We start from the raw sequence: 21,424 nt of genomic DNA on the forward strand, positions 1-21,424 counted from the left end.
TGAGTATTGGTGGCTGGTTTTCCTTTGGGATGTGGAGAAAGAAGCTCTCAACCCAGCCCTGTGAGGACTCATATTTCAGGGAAATGGGAGAGGGCAGAGAGATTCCAGGCAAGGAGCACAGGAACCTGGCCATAAGGGTAAGTGTTTTATTAGGAGAGTGATGTTCTCCGTTAATTGAAAGATATAAAATCAGTAGGAGAATTTTAAGATGCCCTGTTATAAAGGATCATATACTTGTGCTTTGTTAGTACATAGGGCTCATCTACACCAAGCAGGATATTGCACTATGAAGGTGGTATATAAAAAGCAGGAGCCACACCAAGCAGGATATAGCGGTATGGAAGTGGTATATGGCATGTGTCAGTGGAACACAACAGTGGTCAGTGCACTTCAATACCACTATAAAGCAGTAATGTGGCTCCTGCCTTTTACATACTGCTTTCATAGTGGAATATCCTAGGGTGACCAACTGTCAGGATTTCCCCGGATTTGTCCTGGATTTTTGTTCTTTCCATAGTGTCAGGGGGGATTTTCTATAATTTTCAATAATGTCCTGGAATGACACACCTTCCCCTTTAAGGCTGCCATTAGCATGGCAGGAGGGAATGACATGCTTTCTTGAGGCACATCATTCCCCCACCCCGAGCTCCAATTGAGGTCTTAAAGGGGAAAGTGGGTCTTTCGTGGACATTATAGAAAAGGCCCCAATTGGAGTGGACGGTGGTGGTGCAGAATGAAATCCTTTCCCCTCCTCCACTCCAATCGGGTTCTTTAAGGTGGCGGGGGAATAACGTACTTTCTGCAGGACTCAGAAAGCTGCTTCCCCACACACACACTAGGTGTCCTCTTTTTTGGTTTCCCAAATATAGTCACCCTAAATATCCTGCTTGGTGTAGATGAGCCCATAGAAAACAGATTGCTCATTGTATCCTGACACGGATTTTCTTCTTAGCCTTTTGCTAGTTGCAAAGATTTCCTGGGCCTGTAAGTGGAGGCAGGGAGGAAGGCATGAGATGATGATGATATTAGCTAAATTAACATGTCAGTTGAGAGAGGTCAAAGACCCATTCAGACAGTAATCATTCCTGGGTTACAATGACACACTGGAAGAAAAGTAAAAATGCCCCTCACAATGAATTGGTTCAGACTTAGGGCTTCTTTAAACTTCTTTAAAGTTTGCAGGTCATTTTGATGATGTCATGAGCCTCCTGCACATCTCCCACACCTTTTCCCAGTTAATCCGTTTAAAAATAAACATAGAAAAACCCAGTTCTTCTGAAATATGTCAGGATTTCCTGCTGTGTGCAGTCAAAGTTGCACTATTAAATGCTTTCTAGAGGGCACTGTCTTCCTGTGTAATTCAGCTTGTTTCAAATGCAGAAGAGAAGCAGGAAGCAGAGCAACAGTAAGGAAACGCAATTTCCCCCTGTCTGAAAGCACTTTTAGTTATGCTTAGAATAGACTATGGGCTCCATCTGACAAGTGTTTTATTGCATGCTCATTACTGGGCACTCACGGATTTTTTGCAGGTCCCTCACATGACATCGTCTGCCTCCCACATGCCTTCCGCCCCTTCTGGCCGTCCTTGTGCCACAAGAAAAACCACCACAGAAAGTCCGAAATATTTTTAAAACCGGAAGTTGCTGCTCTCTCCTGCTGTGTGCCTGACTGAATGGGCCTCGTGCTAATTGTTTACTTCCTGTTTTGAAACAGGAAGTAACTGAGCAACGAATCCAGGAGCAGAGAAGTGATGGTAGGGAGCGTGTGTTTCCCACCTGTGATGGAGCCTGTACTGAAATCAATAGGCAACTTAGTACTGGTCTACATAAGTTCCGTTAAGAACATGAGAAGAGCCATGTGGGATCAAACCAAGCATTCTGTTCACACAGGGGCCAACCAAATGCCACAAGCAGAACATGACCGTTCCGCTTGTAATCCCCAGCAACTGGTGTACACACTGCCTATGATACTGGAGGTAGTTTATAGCTATCATGAGTAGAAGCTGTTGATAACCTTATCTTCCTCCCTTGCCCCAGGACCTCGCCCTCCCCTTTGGCCCTGTTTTTTCCGTGGTCCCGAGCTGAGCCCGAGACCACAGAACGTGTGGCTGGGTGCTGTGGGTTGACCCGGCTCCGCGCGATTCCTCATGAGGAGCCGGGAGCCGCGCAAGGGGTGCAGCGCTCCTCAGGAGTGCTGCGCTCATCAGGGGTAGGGTGGGGGGAGCGGGGAAAGTAATTTAAATTAAAAAAAACCACTTACCTTATGCGCACGAGTGTTCATGCGCTGCTGGCCCTTTAATGATAATTTAAAAATGGCGGACGTGACGCCTCTCCTCCTGAGGTCCTCATGCATCACGTGTAAACAGAGGAGGGATCTCACATTAAAAACAAAGCAAGATCTTCTCTCCTCCATCGTGGGCTAACAGGTAGGTCTAACTAAGGCCTGAAAGTCCCTTGAGGCTGGGACCATTTGCTTTGTAGTGCCATGCATGCAGATTAAACTTCTCAGCAATAGAGTCTGGGACTTGAATATGATCATTGATCATAATCATTCCTGTGGAATTTACAGTCCAATCCCGTGCATGCTTATTTAGAAGTAAGAGCCACTGAAGTCTTTTGGTTTTACTCTGAAACAAGTTTGAATAGGCCTATGGCCTTAAATGTACAAAATGGGATTCAGGATAGCTGCTGAAATTATTATCATGAAAATTAATAATAATGAAAGAGCTAAATATCGCGTACACCACTGCCTAGGATTTAAATTCTTTGCCGTAATACTTTTTGCTCAGGAGGATGTTGTCTTTTGCAGAGCATTCCCAGAGTTTTCAGTAAATTCACTATAAAAGATGCCCGCAAATCTTACAACCAGAACAAAAACCGTTACGTTGACATCCTCCCATGTAAGTATATATTGTGAATTGAGGATTTTTTTTATGTCAATCCTTAATGCCACCTTCCCCACTCCATGAAATTATACAAAACTAAAGATTCAATGCAATATCTTTCGTCCTGCCATTCTGCTTCTGATACCCTGTATGAAAAGATGACTACAACCGTGTGGAGCTTTCTGCGATACCCGGTGACCCTGGTTCAGACTACATCAATGCAAGTCATATTGACGTGAGTGAATTTCAGTAGCAGCTTTCCTAATACCAATATGAAAACATTCTTCATAATCTTGTAATTCCTATGGATATGCAAATATTCCTGAACATTTAATTGTGGGATAATATTATATGACTTTCTATTATAGGGTTTCAAAGAACCAAGAAAATACATCGCTGCCCAAGGTTTGTATTACCTTTTCTCCTTTGTTTAATACCTATTCAGTTCGTTTCTTTTCTTTTCTACCTTAAATCTTACAGGAAAATAAAATAAATATATTTTGTCTGCACCTTGTATGGTTTTGACTATATGGAGGGAACAAATTAATGATGATATCAAACTGGTAGAATAATACAGATGCATTTGGCAATATATTTCTTATGTACAACAAGAACACAGGATCGTCTTCTGTTTATATATTCTTCTGCTTCATCCAAATTACTGTATTAAACAATAAAGACCTGATCTAAGCTAAATTCATCACTTTTAATTTCTACGGGAAAAGTTAAGAAATTGATGGCAGTTAAAAGTGCTTATCTTTGGATGACCCATGTCCATTCAAATCATCACATTAAAATGTTTCAAGTGATTAAAGTAATCTTTCTGCCAGGTCCCAAGGATGAGACAACTGATGATTTCTGGAGAATGATCTGGGAGCAAAAGGCAACAATTGTTGTCATGGTGACTCGCTGCGAGGAAGGAAACAGGGTGAGAGAAACGTACTCGCTACATTGTTGCATCAAATATAAAATGTGTATTGGTAACTTTGTATAGTTCATTTATTAATTCATATATTTACTTATGGGGAAACATCTTTGTCATGAAGTACTTAAGGTGAGGTACAAAGGCTTTGGGCCTGTTCAGACAACATACTAAACCATGGTTAGGCCGCTAACCCTTTTGCAGCAAATGGTTAGCAAATGATGGGCAAGGTATCCCAGGGTCAACCGGGGATGACCACAGACTTTCTCCGGGATAATTGAAACTGAGGATTTCCTGGTTTTTCTGCAGTCCCAGGACAACCATGAGGATGGTGGCTGGTGTGGCACAGCCTCCCGGGTCCTCAAACAGGCATGGTGCTGCGTGGGGTGGCTCTGTGCCCATGGGGGTGGGGTGGCAGAAATTTCACCATCCCTGGGATGGCAGGGGGTTGGGTGTGGAGTTTGGTGGGGGAGGTATGTGGTTTTTTACTTACTTTTTTGTGCGGCTCCTCTTCAAAAGAAGAGGCGCCCACGACGGCCCTGTTCTCTTCTGGGATGTTGTGTGGCCATATATAAGCTGGAGGTGGATCGCAGTAGCAGGTAAATCCGCAATCCTCCCCCGTCCCTCCCACTACACCCTTAGGTGTAGACATGACCGTGGAGGCAGGAGCATTAATATGTGAAATGAAAGAGGTGATACTTTCATATTGGAGCTCTCTAGAAGAAGCCCCTGCCCTGGCCTCTGCCTTATGCTCCATTTCTACATAAGCTTCACTCCTTTATTCCCTAGGTTCTATGGTCCTTATTACTAAGGGTGCAACCCTATGCATGTTCAGACAGAAAGAAGTCCTACAACTGCCAGCATTGCCAGCCAAAACACAATTGGGGTGCTGAGCACTCAACCACAAAGACTCACACGTGAAATATAAGATAGGTGCAATATATTACAAATGTGGATGATATATACAGTATTCTTACATATACAGTTCGTAAATAAGTATACAAAACACTTTCTTCTTGCTGATACACTGCCTTAAACCCCTCCAAAAAAATCCAACGGTGCAGAAGCCCCCATCATATAGAAAATAAAAAAAAAACAATTACAATAATAGAGTACAATGTGTCAGCACTAAAGTCTCCATAACATGTTACCAAACAGCGTATGGGAAAAATACTTTTGTAGTAGAAGTACAGAATTGTATCCCCACACACATTCACAATTCTAGGCATCTAAATAATTCTAGGCGTCTAAATAAAACAGGTGTCCGGTACAATTCCCGTTTCGTGGCGTCTTCATCAGTTGGACGCTTGTTCAAAGAAGGAGCTGTGGCTGTATGTTTGGGGTGGAGCCCTCTAACATTGTCACCTTGTCGTTTTCATGTTTAGATTAGCCACATAATGCTCTCAGCTGCTGGCCAGCCAGCCAGCTATGCTTGCTGGGGAATTCTGGGAGCTGAAGGATGTTTTCTGTCCAAATATGCATAGGATTGTGTCATAAACTTTGCATTACGCTTGAACTGACCTATGCCTTCAAAGCATCTCCCTTGTTTGACTTCATTGTTCACCCTCCCACCTGCAGGGGCAAAAATAATTCTTGTATTGCCTCACAGCAGGCAGAAGAAAAGAGTGGGCAAGAGATTACTGAGAGACAGGAGCAGGCATGGCTGCATCCTGCAGTTCTCTTAAATGAAACAAACACAACGTGTGTGTGTGTTTGTGTGTGTGTGCGTGCGCACGCGGATGTGTGAGCACATCTTTAGTCACTTTATAACAAATTGTTCTCACAGTGAAAGGAAAATAACACCAGTTCTGTCCTATTCATTCAAACAAGCATAATTTCAATCTGAAATTGTACCCAGCTATTTGTTTTCCCCCGAAAATATAATTGAAGTGTTTGTGAGCATCCAGAGAACTTTGGCTTTGCATGGTATAGAACTGTAATAAATAACCAAAAGAATGAATGAATGAATGAATATTTCAACAAAAAGTAATAAAGAATGTGAAGGTTATATTACTACAGAGGCTCTTCTCAGTCAATGATCCTTGTATTCCTACAGATCAAATGTGCCAAATACTGGCCATCTATGGAAGAGGAGACCGCGTCTTACGGAGACATTGTTGTAAAGATAAATGAATGCAAAGTGTGTCCTGACTACATCATTCAGAAATTGCACATCACAAATGTAAGTAAGAATAATAATGCTTGGAGAGGTTTGTACACATCAGCTCAGTAAGCTTTTCAAGAGTGTAAGATATGTAATTAGTATTATCGCCATATTGCAGAAGGGTTGGCTTGCCTAGGGCCACCTAGTGACTTCATGGCTGAGATGAGAGGGAAACCAGAGGTTTCTTGGCTCACATCTCACTCCTTTAGCCATTGCGCTATGCCTGCTCTTCCACTAAGTAGATATTTGCTGTGGAGGAACAAGGTGGGTGGTGTAGTATAAAGATTACATTGAGCGCGTCTTCTAATGGAGTGTCATCATAATTCTAGTGGTTAGGGTGGGCAGGTGTGGAGAGCCTTTGGCATTCTTCTTTCTGGCCAACACTATCAACCCAGACAACATTGATCCCCTCTTGCTACGTATGTGGCCTTTTCATAATTTCTTGGCTTTTCGTCTTTCATATTGAAATGGCAACAATAATATTTATACATAACCTCTTTATCCAGAGAAGGGAAAAGACAACGGGAAGAGATGTGACCCACATTCAGTTCACAAGCTGGCCAGACCATGGAGTACCTGATGATGCCCATCTGCTTCTCAAGTTACGCCGCAGAGTCAACGCTTTAAGCAATTTCTTTAGTGGCCCCATCGTGGTCCACTGCAGGTAAGATGTAAACGTAAACCAAGCTTTTCTTATAATTTCTGCTAAGCGAGCCTTAGGGCCAAAGCATGTATTATTTCAATGATATAGCACACAGCTACATCTTTTTAAAATTACTCTAGCGTAAACTATGGGGTACTGATCAAGATTGGGACCTTAGGATGGGGTTGTTCACTCTTCCTCCCTTTTTGGGGTCCTCATCTGGATTAGGGGAGGGCATATCTGCAATATATAATCGTTTTAATTTAGTGCATCACTATTTAGCATTATAAATGACAGGTGCAGGGTCTAGGAAAGAATTCAGACCAACCCCTTAACTCTATAACAGTATGTTAAAACATTCTCCTTTCTGTGCTAGTTTATATGCAGCAAGCTTTCTAATATTAGGGAGCATTCCAAAATGTGATTCCTTCGAAGTGCTGTAATAGTTTCTGTCACCTCATTCTCATCTCATTCTCTTGCCTGGGTAGACCAGGTGCGAATCTACAAAGAAACCTAAACCAGAGGATGTTATAATTTATGCAATTTTTTTGTGGGCGTATTGCAGCCTAAATTAATGCACACATCCACAAAGAGGCTAGTGGGTTTTTTTTTCAAATGTGCCAAGGGTGCACAAACATTAGGAATATTATGAAGGAATATGCCCCTGAAAGGAGAGTCAGACTTAAGTGTCCGCTTGTGTTCCTTGAACAGGCTTAAAAGTTAATGTCAAGGTGTTCCACTCAAGTTGCATCTCTTAATCATCAGCAACTTGACTGATATTTTCTTCTTCTCTTCCTTGCTCCCTTGTCAGTGCTGGTGTCGGGCGTACTGGAACCTATATTGGAATTGATGCAATGCTAGAGGGACTGGACAGTGAAGGAAGAGTAGATGTCTATGGCTACATTGTGAAGTTACGGCGTCAGCGATGCCTCATGGTGCAAGTGGAGGTATGTTTCCAGAGCTTTATTTATTAATTTATTTAAGACATTTGTATCCCGCCCTATATCACTAGGATCTCAGGGTGGCGTACAATAAAATCATACAATATATATAAAAATAAAATATTGATCAAAAATAAATTACTGTCAGATTATTAATACCTTGGAATGCATTACGGTAGATGTCAATGCAGAGGATCCACTTTTCTTCAGATACATTTGCTAGAGCCTTGCCAATGCTCCATCAGGTAGGGGGATTGCATAACCAGGAAGGTAAGCGAATCAGGTAATTCAGTTGGTAAGGTTAGAAGTATTATTTCCTGCAGAGGAACAGCTAGTCACTGGGACAGGAGCTGGCACTTCTAGGTTGTCTCCCATCCCATGTATTGTGTGTGTGTCTTGATTGAGCCAAGTGAACAAGTACAGCCTAGGGTGACCATATTTGGGAAACCAAAAAAGAGGACACCTAGTGTGTGGCGGGGGGAAGCAGCTTTCTGAGTCCTGCAAAAAGTACGTTATTCCCCCGCCACCTTAAAGAACCCGATTGGAGTGGAGGAGGGGAAAGGATTTCATTCTGCACCACCACCGTCCACTCCAATTGGGGCCTTTTCTATAATGTCCACGAATGACCCACTTTCCCCTTTAAGACCTCAATTGGAGCTCGGGGTGGGGGAATGATGTGCCTCAAGAAAGCATGTCATTCCCTCCTGCCATGCTAATGGCAGCCTTAAAGGGGAAGATGTGTCATTCCAGGACATTATTGAAAATTATAGAAAATCCCCCCTGACACTATGGAAAGAACAAAAACCAGGACAAATCCGGGAAAATCCTGACAGCTGGTCACCCTAGTACAGCCGAAGGGGTCTCCTCATTCATTGCAGCAGGAGCATCTGACTGCTCCCTGTGTTGTGTTTTAGAGTAGCACTCCAATTTTTACTGGTGTGTGGATAATTCATACATTATCAACAGCCACTGATGTGTACTGTGAGTGGTCCATTCATTCAGGTGGTAGGTGACTGTAACCGTTGGCTGCCTGTCTCGGTGTGAAGATCAGTTATTAAGATCAACAGGAGAGGGCCTTGTGAAGACAACTTCGCTTGTAGAAGCCCATTTGTCAGGCACATGGGAAAGGGCTTTCTCCTGTGTTGGTCCTAAACTCTGAACTGTACTTCCTGTGGCATTCGGCTATGGGTGGTATAGAAATGTAATAAACAACAACAACAACACTCAGGTGTTTCAGTTTACCTCTGCATAATATGTGGAATGTTTCCTACCTTGGTTATATTTGAAGAGGTTCAAATGAGGTTTTACTTGATGCATTGCATAATTCTTTGTGTGTTTACTCATAAATAAACCCCACTGAATTCAAGGGGACTTATTGTCTGATAACTCTGAAAAAGTTGTATGTTTGATTAGAAGTAAGCCCTACCTTGGTCTGTTAGAGAGCAAGCTTTCTGTCAGAACAATTTAACTCTGTACAATTTTATATTTATGGAATGTTACATGTATTTCTTTTAACTATGTTTGCTTTTTGCAATCTACCCGATCTTAGGCACAGTATATCTTGATCCATCAAGCTTTGGTTGAATACATGCAGTTTGGTGAAACAGAGGTCACTATCTCAGAACTGCACAACTACCTTAATCACCTGAAGAAAAGAGATCCTCCCAGTGATCCATCTCTGTTGGAAGCTGAGTTCCAGGTAAATTGCATCTCTCTTGGCTCTCCAGGCTTATTGGAAAAGATCATTACTTTTCATTATTTAGTTTAAAGCTGGGTATATGCTCTCAGCAATTTTCTTTCACTTTTGCATTCTTCCTAAGAGTGAATTGGCAAGACATGAGGCTGATAGCAGAGTAAAAGTAAATGGAGCATAATACTGTGCGATGATTTTGTATTTCTATTTCACTATCTCTTAATAAAGTACTTTTATTTGGAGTGTGTTCTGTAATTCCTAACGTCTCTTTTGTTAGAGGCTGCCTGCATATAAGAACTGGCAGTCACAGAGAACGGGCAAGAAAGATGAAAATAAAAGTAAAAACCGGAGTTCAACAGTTATTCCATGTGAGTATTTCAGAAGTTAACTTCCAAGCAGCAAGTGCCTTTTTTTTTAAAAAAAAGTATGAACTGAAGAGAAAAATACACTTCAAATCCTACTTAGATTTTTTTTACAAAGTACTCCTACAGCATCTTCTGCTGCTATATCAAAGCCAGGCCTATGTAATTTTCAAACCTTCATCAACAAAGTCGATCCGTTTTGTCTCTCTCACATTAACATGATGTTTTCATTTATTAGGGCCAAGCTAGATATGATGACTGAATGCACTGCTATTGTCTTCAAAATTGTACGAATAAAAGTCACAACCCCACACCCCAAAATCTGGATCACGAGTGTAGCACATAGAGGGATGTGTGTATTTAACCTTTTCTTTTTGTACCACATTCCCAGTGAAAATTGCCCCTGAATCTGCAATTTTACCTTGATTGGAATGGTGTCCTCCCCCACCCCAGATCTGAACAAATAGTAGCTTTGCGGAATGATTTTTATTGGGAACCTGGCACAGAAGGTGAAAGAGACTGAGATCAGAATTTGACTGTAGGGAGAGTCAGAGGGAGCAAGGTTGAATTGTGTGCAAATGCAGTGGCATAGCCTTCATTGTGGGTGGGATGAAGACTAAGGATTTTAAAAGGGGAGGGGGAAAGGGGGGACTTGAATGAAGGGAAAGAGAGAGAAGTCTCAACCTGTAGATATTCTGGGAAGAAAAGTCAGGCATAAGGGACAGCAGAGTTTTTAAGAGGGCACTGGCACTAGAGAAGAGACTGTTAAGGGAGGAGCATCTTGGGAAATACAAGCAGAATGGACAAACCGAAGTAATTTAGTTCATGCTTGAATAGAAAACCAGGCCCTTTAGTTCCAGTACGCAGGCTGTGAGTGCTGATGCTTAGATAGCCAAAATAGCACAACCCATGCTCAAAAGGAAGCTATCAGCAGGCTTAAGAAAAATACCAAGGCCCACATCTACACCTTGTGTCAAATCTTTATGTGCCCATCATGGTATTTATACCTTGCAGGACACACAGTGACAATTGTTGCGGTATGTGGGATAAAATGGAATAAAAAGCCAGGAATAACACTATGAAAGTGAGATATGGAATGTGTCATGTGTCCCAACAGTTATCAGTGCACTTCAATACTTCTGTAAAGCACTAGTGTAGATCTAGCCTAGGTTTGCGGAATTAAAAAAAAATCTTTAGAAGAAAACCCTAAGAAGGGACCCTCCAAAACAGCCTGTGAAGACTTAGCATTTAATGGCAAAGGAATACTGAATAAATTTTGGGGAAGAGGGGGTGGGGATAGAAAACTGGATTGGGGGAGAAATGGAATGGAATATCATGGTTGACTTGACTAGAACAGTGAACAGGAGCATTTCCTTCTGCAACATTTTGATGCAGGTCCTACTTTCATTCTTAAAATTGATTTGTGTAATGGCTTCATGAACAGATGCTGCTCTTGACCATACTAGGAATAGTGGCACTTTTTGCAAAGTTGTGATATAGTGATGATTTGGGGGGGTGGGTCAACCCCTGTGAAAGTATCTAACTGTTCTGACTTCCTTGCTGTGCAGATGAATATAACAGAGTGTTATTCAAACATGAAGAGGAGGGGAGCAGAGAGAGTGAACATGATCCCAATGACTCTTCAGATGAAGAAAGTGACTGCGACATGGAACCTAACAAATATATCAATGCTTCTTTCATAACTGTATGTGTGTTTGGATAACTTATCTACCTTTCATGGGTGCTTAAGTCACATTTATGTGTTTAGGTCACATTCAAAACCATTTAATGCAGGATTGTTTTATATGCCGTAGAACCCTAAATTGAGCTTATTATATTAACTATCAGGAAGGTGAAAACTTGGGTTCTATTCTGTCCCCTTACAGTTATGTAAGAAACCTGCTGCATCAGACCAAACTAGTGTGGCTGGAGTCAAAAGATTGCTGCCAATTTGGGTGACTTTAAACGGGGTTTAGACAAATCCATGGAGGCTATCAGTGGCTACCGCTCATGATGATGGCTCTATGCCACCTGCAGGATCAGAGGCACTATACCTCTCTATACCAGTTGCTAGGGAACATGAGTGGGAAGGTACAACCGTACTCATGTACTGTTTGTGGGCTGGTTGGCCATTGTGGGAATACAATACTGGACTAGAAAGGCTTTTGATCTGATCCAGCATGGCTCTTCTTACATTCTTAAAAGAGGACAGGACTCCTGCATCTTTAATAGTTGTGCAGGAGAGGGGATTTCACCTTCCATGACATGCTGCATCTGCTGAAATGGATCTATTTCACATACGAGGGGTGCTGGATCCAACCAGTTAAACACTATTAGGTCAAATTGATTCAGAGAGAGAGAGAAAGAGTGAGTTTTATGTGCATGCTTAACTTTCCATTGAAACCAGTGGTAATTAAAAGTGCTTAACTGTGTTTGTATGAATTTGATATGGACAATGCAACAAATATGTCCAGTGCACTAAAAAGTATTGTGCAGACCAGGAGTGCAAAACCTCAGACCTGGGGGTCAAATCCTGCCCTCCTGGGGTCCCAAACAGCCCACCCTCCCAGGCCCAGGCACTTCCCCCAACCCAACAATCATTTGGTGGTTTTCTGGCATCTGTGCACTTTTCACCCATTCTGAATGGTTGAAATGCCTCTTCTGAGGCTTAGTTACTGTCAGTAAGAGTTTTAAGCTAAAATATGCTGGGGTTTTGGTATGTTGGCCCTGTCTTCCCTTGGAATGCAGCCTCTGAGAGCTTTTTCAAAATGGAATTCAGTCCATGGAATAAAAGGGGCTCAACACTCCTTGTGTAGACCCAAGGCCTACCCATTTTGTTACAATCATAGAATAGTAGAGTTGGAAGGGGCCTATAAGACTATTGAATCCAACCCCCTGCTTAATGCAGGAATCCTCCTTAAAGCAATGGTATTGATAGGTCAACCCACATTTCTTGATGAGATTTTTGCTTTCTTGGATTTCATCTCTTAAGAGCCAAGTAAGCCTATATCGATTTACCTTCTCTGTTTTCCTCTGATCACTCCCAACTGAACAATAGATGAATTATGCCAAGCCATTGTCTTGAATTTGGTCTTTATTACTCAGAGGAAAATCCAGACAGTTCTTCCTCCTCCTTTAACTTGCTATGAAATTCATATCTGTTTAATGACCTGTGTCTCTCCTCTGACTCAACCACAAACTTGTTTTTTTACAGGGTTATTGGCTTCAAAATACAATGATAGCAACACAAGGGCCACTCCCAGAAACCATCAGTGACTTCTGGAATATGGTTTATCAGAGAAAAGTAAAAGTTATTGTTATGCTGACTGAGTTGAAAGATGACACTCAAGTGAGTCAATTTCCATACATCTTTAAGATGACCAAGTGTTTCCTACAGAGAAATCCTGCAATTCAGATGGCCCAAATTGAAATTCTGATTTCCAAAACCCCCCCCCACTGAGCTCCACCCCCAAACCGGGTAACTCCAACATCCCTAACTAAGGCATTCAAACAACAACAACAACAACAACAACAACAACAACAATCAGTCTCAAAGGCTCAAAGGCTTTTCCTTGTCTTACCTGACCAAAACAGCAATGGGATACTGAGTTGACACGCTTGAAGAGCTAGCTCCAGGCCAGCTGGCCTTTTCTTTGCCTGAACCTTTCTACTTGCATCTTATAGCTCAAATTTACCCATATTGCATTTGGGAAATGCTGATTTAGCTTTTCTTCACTTCTAGGAATTCTGTGCACAGTACTGGGGAGAAGGACAAAAGACATATGATGGCCTCACAGTTGAACTGATAGATGTCAACAGTTGTTCCAGTTACACCATCCGTGCCTTTGATCTAACTCACATGAAGGTAAAATAAGACTTGACTCCAACACGCCCCCCTCCCCTGCATTTTTGTTGCATTTTCCAAAGCTGAGACTGACATTGAATTCCTATACATTTCTACTCTGAAACAATCCCCATTGAATTCAATGGGACTTACTCTTAGGTGAGTATAGGATTACAACCTAAACAGAGGTCTTTGATTTCTTATGTGTGTTTATTGGTTGCTATGATTTCATAATATGTTAGACAAATCTGAGCTTTATTTTAGATTTGTAAATGAGAAAACAGAACCGTATTCTTGCGCACTACACTGCTAGGCATTTTTCTTGTGACATAGAGCTGTTACACCACAAGGGTAATTTTCATATCCGGAACCCATGGGGGATGCACAAAGGACATGTCCCACCTGGGCTAGAGGGCAAAGAATAGTTTTGCTAAAGAGATTTGAAAGTCGTAAGAAAGAGGCTTTACTCACCATGTTCCTCTCTGCAAGATAGGACCACTCTTAACTATGTTGCTTATGTCTATCTTTCTGCTTTTCTATCACTGTTTTCTCTCTTCCCTTTCTCCTCCTTTTCCTCGCCTCTCCATCTATCTCCTTCTAAATATAATAATCTGAATTTAAAAAATAGCAATGGCGCCACTGTTCTGACCCAACTTTTGAAAACTGAGGGTGTTTATTTTGTTGCCACTGTTGCCTCCGGTCACCTCAATAACTACTTTAAAATTTTAAAAAATGGCAGCTTATGTTTTTACGTGGTAAAGTAGAGTGTGCGGCTACTTAAGGAAAAGCTATCCTTTTAGAAGCAGTTTCCAGGAATTAGTTTTAGCTAAACTTTGGAAGCTTTTAATGAGACATGGAGTGTCATCAGATGAGCATTTCACAGATGTTCATGGGTCCTTTTGATGAGTGTCTCCCGCTCCTTCTGTTCTTTTTCCATAAAACAATAAGGTATGGAAAATCCTTTTTTTTTTACTATAACAATTCCTGCCGCCATTTCCTGCTGTGTTCAGAAGAAGCAGTGTAATAAAAACACCCACTGAATGGGCCACATGGCCATTGCTTGTGTCTTCTTTCTTCCCTGTGTGAAGAAAGAGGAAGTTGTTCATCCCCATTGAGGGACAGAAACAGGAAGCAAAGGAATGGTAGGGAAATACGATTTCCCTCGTCTGATGAGGATCATCGTTTAGGTCTTTTGCTTGTCTGTCTTCTTAGAGGATGAGTAATGGATTAGCTCAACTTCTTCATAACAGATTCCCAGATATATACTTTGTTTTGTGTAGGTGCAATTAATTTCATTCTCTAAATCTGCGGTTCTCAACCTATGGGTCGGGACCCCTTTGGGGGTCAAATGACCCTTTCACAGGGGTCACCTAAGACCATCGGAAAACACATATTTCCGATGGTCTTAGGAAACTGTATTGACTGAACTATGTCATGTATCATCTTTTGTATTATTAAAGCTATTGTTATGTATTATTTTCATTAGCAAATCATCCCATGACAATGGATTGTGTAGAGAAGAATGAAAATAATTTTATGGTTGGGGGTCACCACAACATGAGGAACTGTATTAAAGGGTTGCGGCATTAGGAAGGTTGAGAACCACTGCTCTAAATGGTTCTCAGTTATATGATCTTTATTTTCTCTGGGCTGCTTGGTCATCTTTTGAAGAGCCTCTCTACATATCTGTTTGTTGCAGAGGAAAGAAACCCGAAAGGTCTTTCAGTATCAGTACCATAAATGGAGAGGCTTTTCTCTCCCAGAAAGCCCCAAAGAAATAATCACCATGATCCAGAATCTCAAACAGAAGCTTCCATCACCAGATGTTACAGCTGATATGTCCAGCAAGAATGTTTCAATTGTCATTCACTGCCGGTAAGTCCAGACTTTGGAGATATTGTAACAAGTTTTGAGGCTAGTTGTGGTTTGATTTTTTGGGGGGTCACATGTTCTTTTGGCTTTGGGCTTTGTCACATTTTCAGTTTTCATATCTTGTTTTTGTTACATCTGCCCACCCCCTAAACGTGCATCCATGGTGTGGTAAGAATGATTATGGGACTTTAAGTCTGCTAATGAAATTATCCCTGGTCAGATAAACAGATCCTGTTCAGAGACTGCTGTGAAGAACACCTGAGAATACTGGTCTTTTCTCACTCAGATCAAGGGTCCCTCTAGCCCAGAGGTAGGCAGAAAGTAGATCTCTAATTGTTTTGGACTTCAACTCTCAACATTCCTGACCATTGGCCATACTGGCAGGGGCTTATGGAAGTTGAAATCCAAAACATCTCATGATCTATCTTCTGCCTACCCTTGATATAGACCAGTCTTCCCCCACCTGGTGCCCTCTGGAAGTTTTGGACTAGCTAAGTTGGCTAGAGCAGATGAGAGTTCTGGTCCAAAAGTGATGAAAGGCACTAGCTTGGGGAAATCTGATCTAGTCCAGTGTCCTGTTTCTCCACAATGTCAACACCAAGGCCCCTGGGAAGTCAAATAGGAAGGTTTGAAGGCTATAGCCTTCCCTCACCATTGTCCCCCAAGCAACTGGTGTTTAATACCTCTGAAAATGGAGATTCCACCATCATGATTAATAGCTATTGATAGACCTATCGCCCCTTCATTTGTCTAATCCCTCTTCAAAGCCATCTAAGTTGGTGGATGTCACTACATCTTACAACACAATTATGTGCCCTGTGAAGAAGTTCTTTCTTTTGTCTGACCTGACTCTTTTGCTAATCAATTTCATTTACTACCCTGAGTAATCTAGTATTATGGGGCATGGGGAGGAAGGTTCTCTCTATCCATTTCTCCACTCCATGCTGCCCCCATCTTTTTTTCTCAAATGAAAACATTAGCCTTTCATAGTAAGGAAGGTGCTCCAACTTCTTATCATTTGGCTGTCCTTTTCTGCTCTTTTTTCACCTGTAGAACTGTGTGCAGTACTCTACATCGTTGTTATATATAAAGGCTTTATGACATTGGCTGTCATGTATTCTATCCATTTCCACATAACCCTTAGCATGGAGTTTACTATATTCATCACTGTCATGCACTGATTTGATGTTTTCACTGAGCTATCTGCCACAACCCCAAGATCTCTTTCCTAATTATTCACCACCAGCTCATATATGCAACAATGGGTCCTGAAGTTAGGTTGTTTTTCTATGAAGTGCATCATTGTATGGTTTCTTACACTGACCCTCATTTGCCAGGTTGGAGAGAACCTTTTAGAGCACTTCACAGTCTTCTTGGATTTTCACCATCCTGAATAATCTGGTGTCCTCGACCAGCAGTAGTTCTCTACTCAAAAAACAGAAAAGAAAATATTCTCGAGTGCCAGAAAAAAGCTTTAATGAGCCTGGCATATTTCAGAAAGAGATTTCCTTCCTCAGGGGCCACTTGAATATATTAAGAAGTCTTTCAGAGCAGTTTGATACAGAGGAAGAGTTAGCAATGCTTTTTAAGAGATATGAGTGGCCCCTGAGGAAGGTAACTTCTTTCTGAAATGCATTGGGCTCATTTTTATGACACTTGGGAACATTTTGTCTTCTATTTTTGGGTATTATTAGTGCCTTTCTCCCATGTAAGTTATTTAGCTCACTAGTCACTCTTGACTCCAAGTCATTTATGAACAAATAAAAAAATGCCAGTTCCAGCATAGTTTCTTGGGCGACCCCAATACTTACTTTCTTTTATTGTAAGAAGAGTCTGTTTACTCCAGACCTCTGTTTCCTATTTTTCAGCCAGTTGCTAATTGATGAGGGGAGCTGTTCTCTGATCACATTACTGCTAAGCTTACTCGAAAGTTTTTGGTTAGGGACTTGGTAACGTCTCGGATTTTTCTTTGCCTACAAGGTGTATCCAGTAGCTGAATGTGCTGTACTACGTTAGGCTGGAGATCCAGTCAGTGAGAAAATGCCACTGCACAACTCTGCCTGGCCTTCTGCCCTGATTAAGCCTCTGAGACAGTTGATATTGGATTTTCATGTATCATCTTGAATACTTGCATAATTATTCAAGCAAATTTTCAAGATGATCAATGAACATCCACATGACAACCGTCTCAGAGGCTTAATCAGGGCAGAGTGGTACTGTTGCATACATAAATTACATAATTTTACATGATTTAAATAAGTGTCAATATAGTATGTACCCTTTGATCCTGTCCAGGCTGTTTTGTGATCCAGTCCAGGCTGTACACAAAGGTAGGTGCCCCATGTCAACCCATGCTAGGCCCATCTGAGTTACTCTACTGACATTGCACTCTGGCTTCTCGTGAGGTGCAATGGGGCAAGCCTTGGGAATGTGCTGTGTACCCACTACTCCTGCAGTATAGAATGCTGAACCTATACAACATCCAACCATCCTGTTCCGAGGCATTGCTGCACATTTTGTTCTGTTTCTGCTATGAATTAACACTGTCGATTTCCTGGCATGTCATTTTGTAGTGATGGGTCCCAGCAAACAGGAGTATTTTGTGCCTTGATGAACCTCTTGGAAAGTGCTGAGACTGAAGGCATCATAGATGTTTTCCAACTCGTGAAATCTCTTCGCAGAGCCAGGCCAGGAATGATTTCCTCTTTTGTAAGTAATTTGTAATACAAGTTACTTGTATGGGATTCTTCTTCTTAATAGGGCTTACTTCTGAGTAAACATGCACAGGATTGCACTGCTACCCTTATTTTCTATCACAGGATCTAAGGTGGCTAGCAGAAACAACGTAATACAATAAAATGCAATAATCAAGCAATTAAAGTATCAAATAATATAGTTACAATAAAACAACAGGAAAGCAGTAACATAAGGGTATTATACTCCTTCCCCTTCAAATGCTCCTATATAGATTCCCCCCCCCCCCAACTGTATGCTAAAAAGAGCAGTCATTCAACATTATGTCTGAACAAGGTCAATGGCTGGGATAAGTTGTAGTTATGTTTTCTATAACTGGAAAATAAAACCTATTTGCTAAATGGTAACTTAGGCTAGATCTACACTACTGCTTGTTAGCGATATTGAAGTGCACTGAGAACTGTTGGGGTACAGGACACATTCCTTATATGCCTTATGTAGTGTTATATCCTGCTTTTTATTCCACATTATCCAAAATACTCAACAAGTCTCATTATGTGTCTTAAAGGGTATAAAGGCGCAAGAGGGATATAGCGTTACCATGATGGGTTCGTAATGATTTGACACAAGGTGTAGCTCTGACCTTAGTATTTCCATTGAGTTCTGTACCTATGAGGCTCCGGTGTTTGACTGGCAGTTAATTTTGCTCCAATGGTTGTTTGGCTCCGATGGTTGTCTTCGTCTCTTTGGCCGAAGAACCCCTTCCCACCACAGAGGATTCTCAGATGTGTTGCAGGGCACATACCTAAGCATGTAGTGAGCACTTTCTGGGCCTGTTGTGTTGTGAATATGCCAAGCTCCTCACTGTTGCCTGCTTCTTGAACACACCCACACTGTGCTATTGCCGTGCCCTTCAGGAGGAAGATGAGTAGTAATGGTCGAGCTGTCTTTCAGAGTGGCTTGCTTGCATTACTGATCTTGTCTTTGAGGGACCCATAATAAGCTTCTGAGTAACCTTGTGTTCCCTCTAACCCAGTTTGAAAATGACTGTTTTAAGAATGATGGATGGTGGTGGGTTAGTAAGCCCAGACTCTACGTCTTGCCTTTCTTCTGTGTGCCTCATCTTCCTCCCCCTCAGTAAAACCACTTAGGGAAGGAAAGAGAGCATATGACACTTCGATGTATACACTAACTCCTTTTTGTTTGTTTATTTTGTTTTGTTTTAATCCTATTTAGGAAGATTATCAGTTTCTGTATGATGCTATTGCTAGCATGTATCCTGCCCAGAATGGACAACTGCAAAAGACCCAATGCCCAGAACACAAAGTTGATATTCAGAAGGATGTAAAGAAAGAAGAGGAAGCTAACTCAGTTACAATTGATCTCTTCCTTCCAGTTCAAGAAATTGGGAATGATCTGGAAATGTCTGACGATTCCAAAGCCAAGGATGGCACTAGGCAAGCAGAAAGTTCTTCTAATGGACCCACAAATCCAGTTTTAACTGAAACAGTCTAGAATCTTTTTGAACCCTTCCAGTTAATGGTCTCTGTACATGTGCAGCAAATTTAAACCAAAAGGAGAATTGGATATTTCCTCCATAATCCCAACTTCTTACTGCGTTAGAGAAAAGTTTTTTGTAAAATCTTGAAACTATTGTTTTCTCCCAAGGCACTGTGAATTTTGTGTGTTTGTTTGTTTGTGTGTGTAGGTTTGCAATTTTTAATTGTATGGTACAAGTTGTACACTTTAATATTTTTTTAATGGGCTTTTACATAGCAGCAAAGGAGGGAAGGCAATCTACTATTTTGCATTTCTGTTAATAAGAAAGAAAATAGCCAGTGCAGAGATCAGATATACCTGTCACCAATTATATTCAGATATTAGTGTAAATACCCAGATAAGTATCGAAAGTATAACACAACCAGTGATGTAGTGGAATCAGGGCTGCAGCACCGACACTTTTTTCATTAGCAGGGACACTGACATCAACTGCTACCCCCTCAGGTTTTCCTCTTTCCTATGAATTTAATTGTAATTCTAGCTGGGGGGAAAAATGAATTTTCTCAGCAACTGTATAGTGTTCCCTTCATAATGCAAAGTATTTTTCAATGGGCACTTAAGACCATAAGCTTTCCAAAAGCCCTGTGCCTGGTGGAGACGAAAACTGCTAGAACTGGTTTGTTGATCTGAAGCAACAAAGCAGCCTGATTTTGGGGTCCTTTTCCCCCAGAATGGATATGGGACTGTCATGAAGAAAGGCTGCACTTCAAAATTAACCACTCCACCGCTCAGTATAATGAGTTCTGCATGTCCGGGACAGCTTGGGAAGACGTATTTCTCAAGTAACTTTATACCATGTCACAGTTTTAATCTAAGCACAGGTTTAAAATGAGTTCCTGATAGGACAGAAAGTTCTGTTAAACAAAGAAGCAAAATGAATATATGGAGCACAAAAAGCACAATGCCTGTTGCAGATAATGAGGCATGCCTTGATATTGAACTGAATAAATTACAGAGTGTCATCAGTATATTGAAGCCCACGTGGAACATAGGATAATATCATGGTCTATTATCCTATGGCCATTCTGACAAAAGACCATAGTATTATGGGCAAAAGTTTATTAAGCAAAGATGCAGATGACAGATCCATATGACAGATCCATTGTATGAACCAGATTGGCATAAACCAAGGAACTGAAACTGCAGAATGGGCATTAACAAATAGCAAAATGCTCATCAACTATAGGCTTGCAGTTCTAAAACTGGCCTCAGGATGCCACTGTTTCCCCAGAAATTCACCTGACTGTTCAGCTCTGAATCTCCAAAAAGCTTGATAAATTATGAACATTGAATGTTTTGCGAAATGCTGGAGAAACATTGTTAAGTTAACATTTGGATTCTACACGTTAGCACAGCTGGGCTTCCCCCCCCTTTTTTTAATACTCTGGCTTGCATGGTGTTATTATTTTTACAAGATGTCTCCCTCTCGTCTTTTGATTCTTGTATATGCTATTCTTTCTGAAGGTTTGCTGCAGGTTTCAGTCATTTTATATGAAAAACAGTTTTATATATATTATATTTCTGATTACTTCTACTTTGAAATAAAACAATGTATCAGCTTAAAAACAAACAAACATTCTTCCTTACATAAGAAGTGTGAGGTCAGCTGAAAATAGGTCCCCCTCTTTTTTTATCAGCTAGCATAAATGGATACTTTTTATAACACAAAATATGTCAGGGCCAGTCTAGACATGATAGGCAGATGCAATGTAGGATGTGCCATTTATTTTGGGCTGTTGCACTGGGTGAAAGAAATACTCAATGGTATTTTAAAAACAAAACTGTTGGAGGTGTCCAGGGAGGGATCTACACTACTGCTTTTAAAGCACTTTAAAGCACTTTGAA

At 41.3% G+C, this 21,424-nt stretch overlaps 1 protein-coding gene across 2 annotated transcripts in view; it reads left to right on the forward strand.

Moving 5' to 3' along the window:
* The window catches only part of PTPRC (protein tyrosine phosphatase receptor type C), a 112,982-nt gene extending 91,839 nt beyond the window's left edge, over positions 1 to 21,143 (forward strand). For both annotated transcript variants that reach the window (XM_063135206.1, XM_063135215.1), the window contains 15 exons: positions 2,809 to 2,899; positions 3,043 to 3,119; positions 3,253 to 3,289; positions 3,715 to 3,812; positions 5,863 to 5,988; positions 6,477 to 6,634; positions 7,425 to 7,560; positions 9,104 to 9,253; positions 9,525 to 9,615; positions 11,178 to 11,314; positions 12,824 to 12,958; positions 13,352 to 13,474; positions 15,153 to 15,328; positions 17,899 to 18,034; positions 19,256 to 21,143. In XM_063135206.1, the coding sequence (XP_062991276.1) occupies positions 2,809 to 2,899; positions 3,043 to 3,119; positions 3,253 to 3,289; positions 3,715 to 3,812; positions 5,863 to 5,988; positions 6,477 to 6,634; positions 7,425 to 7,560; positions 9,104 to 9,253; positions 9,525 to 9,615; positions 11,178 to 11,314; positions 12,824 to 12,958; positions 13,352 to 13,474; positions 15,153 to 15,328; positions 17,899 to 18,034; positions 19,256 to 19,534 (1,950 nt within the window). In that variant the 3' untranslated portion in view covers positions 19,535 to 21,143. The remainder of the gene's footprint in view (positions 1 to 2,808; positions 2,900 to 3,042; positions 3,120 to 3,252; positions 3,290 to 3,714; positions 3,813 to 5,862; positions 5,989 to 6,476; positions 6,635 to 7,424; positions 7,561 to 9,103; positions 9,254 to 9,524; positions 9,616 to 11,177; positions 11,315 to 12,823; positions 12,959 to 13,351; positions 13,475 to 15,152; positions 15,329 to 17,898; positions 18,035 to 19,255) is intronic.
* The last annotated feature ends 281 nt before the right edge of the window (positions 21,144 to 21,424 follow it).

This window comes from Elgaria multicarinata, chromosome 1 (genome assembly GCF_023053635.1).
Source record: "Elgaria multicarinata webbii isolate HBS135686 ecotype San Diego chromosome 1, rElgMul1.1.pri, whole genome shotgun sequence".
Taxonomy (NCBI): Eukaryota; Metazoa; Chordata; class Lepidosauria; order Squamata; family Anguidae; genus Elgaria; species Elgaria multicarinata.